The sequence below is a fragment of the Cinclus cinclus genome, chromosome 10 (assembly GCF_963662255.1).
Source record: "Cinclus cinclus chromosome 10, bCinCin1.1, whole genome shotgun sequence".
Taxonomy (NCBI): domain Eukaryota; kingdom Metazoa; phylum Chordata; class Aves; order Passeriformes; family Cinclidae; genus Cinclus; species Cinclus cinclus.
This window is the reverse complement of record NC_085055.1, coordinates 804167-814247: the sequence shown is the minus strand read 5'-3', so window position 1 is coordinate 814247 and position 10081 is coordinate 804167. Positions and strand designations below refer to the sequence as shown.

Here is a 10081-nt window from a genome sequence, read left to right as displayed (position 1 = left end):
CCACAAAAAGAAACAGGATTTTCAACAGGGAGAAGCAGAATCAAAGAATATCCTATTTTTATGCTCCCTCTCTGTGTAATTCATCTGCCATTCCAAACAAGACGTGCCTCAGCTGAATGAAGCCTCTAATAATCACATAATAGGAGAAGTCATTTATTGTGAATCAGGCTCTTTCTGTGGTATATAAATAGTCTGTGCTGTTCCACAGGCTTTGTCAGTCAGGATTAATTAGCAATTGACCCTTGCTTAAGATTTCTTCACTACCTTTACATTTTTCATAGGGCTAAATGAGCTCTCCACATTGCTTTAAGAGGCTTCCTAAGCTGGAGTTTCATTTACCTCTAGGCTATAAATCAGTAGTTTAATTTATCACTACATTACATATCAGCAGTGAATAGTCAGGGTGGAATTGAGTTTATTATAAAGATGTTCTGTTAGAAGACACAGTATTACAGTGATTGAAACATGCTCTTCAATTTTCCATTAATGCCCAATTCTGAATATGACCACAGAGAACCACACTTTACAAACTTTACATTTAGCATTCTAATAAATAAGTTCAATAAATAGGGACTCTGCAGAGGAAGCCGTACATGTGAACAGAAGCTGCTTAACAATGTTGTCAAAAAATAACTAGAGCTACTCTCATTTGTAACCAATCACTGGAAATTGGTAAGTAAAATATAAATATTTTACTCTTGTGATGCAGACCAGAGGAACAAAGATCTGTTAAAAATCACCCTTAGGATTACATCGAACTTAATTTTGTACACTGAAATTCATAACTCAGAGCATGCTTTTTTACTGCTTTTAGCACAAAATATTTTCAAATACATTTATTAAAAATATGAGAAACGAATGAGACTGCCCATGTAGAATTTCATCTGTGCCTGAACACTAGCTCTTGTGTTACACAATGTTGCAGTTTGGCTAATTTTGGATGAACTATTTCACACTTGGAGAAGGCCTATAGTAAAGGGCCAGATTTAGCCTGTAGTATATAGCAACATCTTTTTAATACTTTTGTCAAAGTACAAAAAAATTATTTTCCCCCATTACTGTTATATATATTATATATATATAATCCATTTATATTATCCATTTTAATAGACACTGTTCTTGGGACACGACTCCTGTGTTATCTGCAAAGCCTGCAAGAGCAGAACCATGGTGGTTCTCCAAGGGCAGGTCTGTGGAGCTCGTGTTCCCCGCTGGCCTCCAGGCTCAGCTGTCCCCAGCACACCCATCTCGGGTTCCGCACAAGCTCCGGTGCCAGCGCGGTGCCAGCGGCCCCTGGGCCGGGCGGCTCCAGCCAGACCACGCCGGGCCGGTCCCTGCGGCTGGCACCGCGCCACTGCCCTGGGCACGGGGACAGGACCGGGCCCTCGGCCCCCTGAGCCGCGACCCCGCACGGAGCCGTGACCCCGCACGGCCCCGCTCCCCACGGCCGGCAGCGCCCGCGTGCCCGGCAGCGCCCGGGGACGCCTCTGGTGCTGAGGGGCCCGGGCACCGGGGAGCCCTGGCCGCTGAGGGGGCCAGGCTTGCCAAGAACAACCATCGCGATCCTAAAACACAACCATGCACACACCAGTAAAGCCTACCTCGAGTAAAACACCGGCACTGAAAGAGGACTGAACCATAAATGCCACCGAAATATCAAGTCATTATCAGCACTAGATGAAAAAATAATAGAACTGAAAATGATAACTGCATCATGACTTTGATTTAAATCCTTGCGTACAACAGCGAGTGAGCAGAAAGCCTGGTCTGTGACTGAGCCTCAGAAGACAAGACACTGCTCTTATTTTTATTTCCTATTTTTAAAGACAGGCTGACTGAGAACATTTTCAAACGTGGGAGACTAAGTCATTAAACCAGATGCACTTGGATTGCTCTCCTCCTTTAGGGGATTTATTTCATTTTACTTTATCTGACACAAGTCAGAAATAAATGAAACTACTGAAGGAAAGCTGAATTTTGACACATTATTTTCCATTAAAATTCTTCCGCTGACTTTGTTAAGCTTTTGCTAAGACCAGAAAATGAGGCTTTATCTAAAAAAAATTTGAGATTGGTAGATTTTCCTCACACACTTGTAAGCCCTACAGTCTCCTACTGCCTCAAAGCGGAGGATTTTTTCAAACTGTTCCCAAACCTTCTTCATTTGTTCACAAACTGGTATCTCCATTCTGTTTATACTCTGATAAAATATTGAGAGTCATTTCCTCACTTTTGGACTGCACATTGTGTTCGCTCCTTCTGGATGATTTTCTGGTGGCCCGGGAAAGCCGCCTTCGGAAGGTGTCACCTGCCAGGAAGTAAAGGATGGGGTCAACGCAGCTGTTGAGGCTGGCCAGGCCCCTTGTCACTTGGTAAGTGGCATAAACCTTATCGTTGAAGGCACACATATCTGGGGTTTGAAAATCCACCCTGGCCCTTAGATTTAAGGTTTTCATCACATGGAAGGGAAGGTAAGACACTGCAAAGACCGTCAACACAATAATGACCAGGTAAATCGATTTTCTCCTGAGAGGAGAATTGTCCAAATCTTTGTAAATCAAAGCTTTCACGATGAGCCCATAGCAACCGAGAATCACTATGAAGGGGATGCAGAACATCAGCACTGTGGTGCACATGCTATAAATGAAGTAACTTCTCAGGTAATCATCAGCCGTGGTGTCGTAGCACGTTATGGTTTTATTTTTCCTTATCCCTGTTCCCGAATAGAAGAGTATTGGAGAAATCACGGCCACCACAAGGACCCAGACCAGGCTGCTGATGTACATCGCGTTCTTCTTCTTCAGCCTCCCTAGCGACTTCAAGGGGTGCACCACTCCCGTGTACCTGTGCACGCTTATGCAGGTCAGGAACAGGATACTGCCGTACAGGTTCACGTGGAAGATGAACCTCTGCAGCTTGCACATGATATCTCCGAAGATCCAGTCTGTTTTGTTGAAGTAGTAAAAGATGAGGGCGGGCAGAGTCAAGACATACAAGAAATCGGCTAGTGCCAAGTTGAACATGTAAACCGAGATGCCGCTCCAAGGCCTCATGTGGAAGACAAACATCCAGATAGCCACGCTGTTGCCCAAAAACCCAGTGATGAAGACCAAAATGTAGACGGTGGGCAGGTAATAGAACTGGAAGCCGGTTTTGGTCAGGGAGCACTTGGTGGTGACGTTTCCCGCAGACCAGCTGCTGCTGGATAACAGGTTGGGTTCAGTTCCGTTCAGAGCAGCAGAGAGAAGGACTTCGGTCATGATCCTTCCCCCAGCGTCACATCGGTCCGAGGCGAAGCAACGAAGTCTGTACAGGCACAGTAACGCATCTAAAAAAATAAAGAGAGCAACGGAAACGTAGCTGGAAGGTGAGCCCTGCCCTGCTTTTCCTCAGAGGTTTCCAAGCGGCGGTGCCGGGCCCCGCTCCGCTCCCCGTCCCGCTCCGCGGGCTGGAGCGGGGACGGGGACAGGGACGGGGACAGTGACAGGGCGGCGGCAGGAACGGGGCCGAACGAGGGCAGGGAGCGGCAAATCCACCCGCGCCCCTCGGCGATCGCCGCCGCCCCCGCGGCTGCCGCCCCGTCCCGGTTCCCTCTGCCCGCCCGCCGAGCCCCTCCGCCCCCGGCCCCGCCGCACCCCAGCCCGGCTGCAGCAGCGCCGGGGCCGCCCCACCTGCCTCCTCCTCCTCCTCCTCCTCCTCCACCTCGTCGTCGTCTTCTCAGCCCGCGCCCGCCGCTCCGCGCCGCCAGCAGCGCCCGCCCGCGGGGGGCGGCGTCCCGGCCGCGGCTGCCCCGGTGCCCATGGCCGGGCAGGGCCGGGAGCGGCGGCGGCGCCGCGGAGCGCGGCCCCTCGGCGGGCACGGGCTCGGGCACGGCCCCGCCGGACTGAGCCGGGCGGGACGAGGCGCGGCTCGGCCCCGGTGCGCCCGCCCCCCGCACCGCCCCCGCACGGGCGGTGCTGCCGCGCCCGCCGGGGACGGGGACCGGCGCTGCCCCTGCCTGCCCCGGGGCGTCCGGCGCGCCGAGCTCGGAAAGCGCCCGCGCTGGGCAGGAGGCGGCGGTGGAGCCCGCGCGGTGCGGCGGCCGTGGAGCCCGGGCACGGCCACCGGCGGCTGACGGTGTCACCGCACAGCCCGGGCAGGCGGGACAGGGAGCGATGGCCGCAGACAGGGTCCCTTTAGCCCTCAGGGGCACGGGGCAGGGTCTCTTCGGCTCCCGCAGCGATGGGACGGGGTCCGTTTAGCCCTCAGGGGGATGGGGCAGCGTGGTGCACCAGGGCTGAGACCTCTCTGTCCCACGTCTTTGCCAGTGGGTGGGTGCCAAGGGTGCTGCTTCCGAGCTGCTGCCTGAGGTGGAACAGTCCTTCCCTGATTCTGCTTTCACTCAACCCTTTGAAATCTGCTCTGCAACCCAGTTTAAGTGACACGAACATGTTAATTGCTGTAAATGGAACAGCTGAGCAGAAATATGCTCTACTGACCTCTAATTAAGCGCTATACATTTGGCACTTGAGTCAGAATATGGTTATTATTTATTGTCTTGGCAAAACACAATCTGCTGGTTTCAGCCATTTCTTCCTCGTTCCCATTTTCGCTAAGTGTGGTGGGTGAGACATGAGCCAGTCAGAGCTGCTCTCAGCTCAAAGCTGTGTTCTAGACGGAGTGTTATTAGTCCTTCATGAATATGTATTCATTTCTCAAACTTTTGAGTCTGTTTAAATTATAAAACTTCTTTGCTGGGAAAGCTTAATTGGGAAATCAGCTGCATATTGTACCCCTGTGGGAATATGCAAGTGGCTGCAGATGGAGTCGCTGGCCTGGCTTCACTTTTGGGGTGACTTAAACTACAATGTCAAAGCAACAGCTTCAGTTTTGTAAATATAATACCTTTCCTTCTTGTATGTTAACGTTTTTTTTTTCCCTTCTGTATTTATCCACTAATAACTGCTTATTCAGTACTTTAAGATTCTTTTCTATTTTAATACAAAATGAATGTGAAGAGAAAGGAAAGCAAAAAAGGAGACAAGAAGTGAAACACCTGTAAAATCCATGCTGTACAGTGAGCCTGGTTTGCAGAGCTGTTCTGTGGTGCCCTCTAGGATTTGAGAGCACTGAAAAAATGAATCCTGAGTCTTCATATTCCCAGGAAAGCAAACACCCAACCCACGAGCCAGACACATGGCAAATGCAGTACAATGATATCAAGCCTACCACGCCAGCTTAGGGAAAAGCCATCTTGTTCCTCTGAGAATCAGCTGCATGACCCAAAGCAGAATTTATTTTAATGAAGGACTTGGATTATTGTGTATGAAAGTAATAAAACATGCAAACCGATGCTATTAATAGAGGACAAACCTTTTAGTTTCTCTGTCCCTTTGTAAGAGCCGTTTCACTAGTGACTTCTCAGTGCCACTGCTCACCGCAGCTTCTCGCAGCAGCTTCCCTGAGTTTCCTGTCGAGCAAATTTTGAGTCATGCCGATAGCATCAGCAAACATGCACTATGAACTCCAGCCTGTTTCCCTCAGTTACCTAAGCAGCGCCGTAAATCCAGGCTGGAAAGACAAAAGGTTGGAGCAGCAACTGGGGGAGCACATAGCTGTGGGGAAGGAGGCATTTCTGGGCTTTGTGCTGGTGCTGGGGCCAGGCTGAGGTGCAGGCATGGGCACGGGCCATGGAGAGCAGCAGGAGGTGATGGTGCCAGGAGGAGAACTGATGGTGTGCTGGGAGGAGGATTGGTGTTGTGCTGGGAGGAGGATTGGTGTTGTGCTGGGAGGAGGATTGGTGTGGAACTGGGAGGAGGATTGGTGTGGTACTGGGAGGATGTTCCACGTGTGCTGCCCAGCCATCTGCAGGTCTCACTGACCTCAGGGGGAACGCTGACACAACAGAGAGACACCCCCGGGCAATCCCTGGCTACATGGAGAGGTGACAGCTGGACTGGCAGGACATTCCTGAGGTACCAGTGTTCATGCTGAAGGATGAATACAAAAGTGCAAATACTTAAGGCAGAAGGGCTCTGTACCAGATCCATCCTTCCCTTCCCTCAAGCTGCTCTTGATCTGTTACTAAACACTCCAAACTCAGATTTATAATCTGATGTGAAGCCACAATTTATTTAGTCTTCCGTGGCAGGGCAGGATTTTCCAAGATACCTGACTCATCCCTGTAACCTTTTTCTAAGTGCCATCTCATTTTTCAGTGGCTCTTTGGAAGGGTGGGCCGCTGAACTGTTTGCAACAGTGGCTGACACTGATTCCGGGCACCAAGCTGCCTCCCTGCCCCGGCAGTGTCCCATGGGAAATCTCAGGACCCGAGCAGCCTGTGCTGTCCAGGCAGACCACCCCTGCCCTCTCGGGCAGCCTGCACCTCAGCATGGCCCTGCAGAGCCTTCCAGCACTGGGAATGGAGATCTCACATCCTGGGTACAACAGTTTGCACATTCTGGCTGCAGTGCTTCAGCTGCAAAAGGTCCAAACGCATGAGTAAAGAATGAGGCAGATTTTTTCTCAGCCACACTGTTCTATGCCTTCTTCCACAGCCAGCAAATGAGTGCCTTCCTGCTTGCCACGCCGAGCTGTTCTTATTTTGGAGCACAACGTGAAGCATGTTGCATTAGCACCTTTCCCTCCATCACTCCAGCATATGCCTGGAGCTGACTCGGTTTCTGTCTGGTAGAGCTGGAGCTGAATTCCTTCCAGTTCTGCCTCTTAATGCACTTTCTGCAAAATCTGGGATTTTATACCACTGATTTCCATTAAACTGAATGTTTTGTTCTGTTAGCAGCTGATTTAACCCAAACGGATGATATATCCCTAACGAGGAACCAAATTGTGCTGGAGCACAAATGGAAATTCCCAGTCAGTCCAATTAGTGCTGAGCCGTTGTGGTGTGGGGGAGTGTGAAGGGAACAGGCTGCTCCTGGATCCAGCTGTTCCTACCTGTTGGTGCTGGTTCTTGGGAAGACTCAGATTTCAGGATCTCAGGGTGTGCTGGTATGAACAAGGGGCCCAAACCAGGTGCTGAGAGCTGGTGGAAGGAACCCTTGTAAATGGTCATCACAACGCCTGCTGGTAGAGAGGGAGAATATGTACATGTATACACATATACACAGCCAGAGAGGAGCTAAGGCATGCTGCATCTCACTCGGGAGTGCTGTGGAAAGGACAGGTGAGAACAGGGATTGCAGAGAGAGCACAGAGCTCGCACGGCAAGCACAGAGCTTGGAGATTGAACTGCTCTCAACTCCCCACCACAGGACTCCTTACCTGCTGCAAAAATGCCTATTTCACGTTTTACCTCAATTGGCTTGTGACCTACCTATTGGCTCCTGGAGAGCTCCATTCGCCTTCACTTTCGGAAACTCTTTAGGTCAAACAGCACTTTACCACATTTTTTTCTTTCTTCAGTCCCTGAAGCTTCTCTTACTCCTTTTTCATGTGTCACAGAAGACAGCATCTCTTCCCAGTACTCGTTTATACACCCTGCAGGCATTCCACGGGAGCCCAAAATACAATTTATTTTATTTAAAAATACTTCTGCCTGCAGTGTATAAAACAGTTTACAATATCCCCTTAACAACAATATTCCCTTTTCCCCTTGTGAAGAGCCGGTTTCTGGTGGGCAGCTCTGCGGCAGCCCCAGGGCAGCTCAGGAGCTGCTCCGGTGCAGGAAGGAGTTCGTGTCCCCTGGGCAGCCCGGCCGCGGATCCTCCCCTCGCTGCCAGCCTCGGCCGCCACTGTTTGCCCTTTCCTGCGGAAAACAAGCCTGAGAAATGGCAGCTCAAGAGCTGACAGGAATAATTAGGCGTGTCTGTGGCAGATAGGACACGCAGGGCTGGCGGGAGCAGGTCTGAGCCGAGCAGCTGCCAGCGGGATGTGGCCGCAGGAGAGCGGGAGAAAGGAGCTGGCTCTGCACAATTCCCTGCGGGAGGGTGCGGGTGGGATCGGGCTCTGCTCCCTCAGAACAAGGGCAGGACAAGGGGAAAACAAACCCAGGTTGTGCCAGAGGACTCTTAGGCTGAATACTGGGAAAATTTCCTCACCAAAAGAACCCTTTTGGTCCAGCCCCAGCACAGCTGCCCAGGGCGATGGTGGAGTCCCCATCCTGGAGGGATTTAAAAGCCCTGTGGATGTGGCACTGGAGAGCCCAACGGGGTAAACGGTGTGGGGGATTGCACGGTCTTGGAGAGTTTTTCCAGCCTAAATGATCCTGTGGTTCTGTGACTCTAAGCTCTGATGGTGTTTCTGTCCTGTGCTTCCTGTCCTTGCAGAGTGGCAGCTGCTGTCCCCGGAGACTGTCACCCCACAATTTTGGGGGTGACAGAATCAAGCTGTGTTCCAGTTCCTCCAGAAGGCTCCTCAGTGCCCGCTGTGGCCGGGGCAGCAGCTCCCTCCCCTCCAGCACAGGAGGAGCCGGCTCCTCTCTGCATTTTTATTTCTGAGCTGACATTTTGCCGTCTTGAAAACAAAAGCTGTTCGTGGGCTAATTAACTAGATCTCACAGAGCATCGTGTGTGCCCCAGGGAGCCAGAGTCCCGACAGGGTATGAACTTTGGGAGGCAGAATGGCACAGTGGGAAAAGATGGCAATTCTGTACTCAGCACTGGGAGCTGTGGTCAGGGTCCAGCACGGGAGGTGGCAGCGCCACGTCCGGCTGCCCCGGGCCATGTCCCATGGGAATCCCACAGAGCCCCAGAGGCCTGAATCCTGCACATCTTTGCTTCTCCCTTTTTACCTTATTAATATCATAAACCAACAAGGATAATGAAGCTGTTCTGGAGTCCTTTCTGTATTCCAGAATATGCAAATGGTTTGTGGTAGCAATACAGCGCAGCAATAATTGGAGTTAATGGAGGTGACGTATTAATCCTAGCAGAGCAACTAAACTTCCAGAGTCTAAAGATAACACACAATCCTGGAAAACTTGTTCTAATTACAGCAGGGAGCAATCTTGTCTTCTTCCTATATTGCCATTTAGAACTGGAATTACTATTCTCAGTAGAAAAGCTCTTTTGTTCAGCTCCCGGCCAAGAAAGACAATTCTGCTGAGGCGGTTTGATAGCACATTAATACTCACATTATACAATTTCCTCAAACGGCCAGGAAGACAAACAGGTCAGAAACACTGAAGATCACATACCAGGGGAGACAAAATTAAATATTTCAATTAAGAATTTGCTACCTAATGCATAGGGGCAATGAATGTGGCACTGCCCCTGAGGTGCTGCGACCAAAGCTACGACCCAGTGGACTGGCAGGGCACTGCTGAGATATCAGTGGGACCTTGCAGATTTGAAAACTCCTTCCAGCCCTGTGAGGCTCCTCATGTGGGCACAAATGAAGGCAGTAGCCAAGCCTGTGACAGAAGAAGTCAAATACAGGTCAGAAAACACCAGTCATTGCATCACCACCACATCATAGCCAGCATCATCTACTGATGTTTAGCAAATATTAGCAATATGGTCATAATGGATTTTCAGCTAAGTTTCCCTTTTGATATTTCTTTATATATTTGTGTAAATGTTCACAAAATTGTTTCTTGTTGTTTTAGTGTAGTTTTGGTTAAAATAAGTCTTCTCAACCCTCAAAACCTCAAACAGCTAAAATCAGGCAGAGTTTCAGGTGCTAAACTCGTACAGAAGTTGTTAAAACTGATCTGAGAGAGTTTTTTAAGGCTAAGACAGTGAAATCAGAGGGCAGTAATGTAATGAGAGGTGAGAACCCAGAATATTGCCTTTCCATGGGCAGCCACAACCACAGATCCAAAGTGGTGGAGGTGACTCCTGCCGCTGTTTCCAACCCCACGCGCTGGAGCCCTCTGGAGCTGCCATCCTTCTGCTTTCCTTCGTTCCCTGCCCACATTTCCCTCCCGATCAGCTGTGCATGAGCTGCTCTCTGTGCAGCAGGCACACACCCACACACCTGCGAGGAGCCGGGGCTGCCTCACGCCTCACTGCCCTGGGAGCCCACCTCTGCCTCCTCTGGGCTTCACCTGGAGGGCCCCAAGCGCCCAGTGAGGATCCAGCAGGGATCACTTTGGCTAACGGATCCTGCTTTGGCACTGGCTGTACGACCAGAATAGGGA

General features: G+C 50.6%; 1 protein-coding gene across 4 annotated transcripts; it reads right to left on the bottom strand.

Annotated features, from left to right (window-relative positions):
* Positions 1-409: 409 nt before the first annotated feature.
* P2RY1 (purinergic receptor P2Y1) lies at positions 410-7719 on the bottom strand. 4 transcript variants are annotated; one of them, XM_062499263.1, is made up of 3 exons: positions 7316-7719; positions 6937-7062; positions 410-3328 (listed from the first exon to the last, which is right to left on the bottom strand). In XM_062499263.1, exons 2-3 carry the CDS (start codon positions 7052-7054, stop codon positions 2169-2171), a joined length of 1278 nt encoding a protein of 425 aa, XP_062355247.1. In that variant the 5' UTR covers positions 7055-7062; positions 7316-7719; the 3' UTR covers positions 410-2168. The 4 variants fall into 4 exon arrangements, with proteins under 4 accessions (XP_062355247.1, XP_062355248.1, XP_062355249.1 ...); XM_062499264.1 differs by lacking the exon at positions 7316-7719 and adding an exon at positions 5353-5449 and having other exon boundaries at positions 5862-7016; XM_062499265.1 differs by lacking the exon at positions 7316-7719 and adding an exon at positions 5353-5969 and having other exon boundaries at positions 6937-7016.
* Between the last annotated feature and the right edge of the window lie 2362 nt (positions 7720-10081).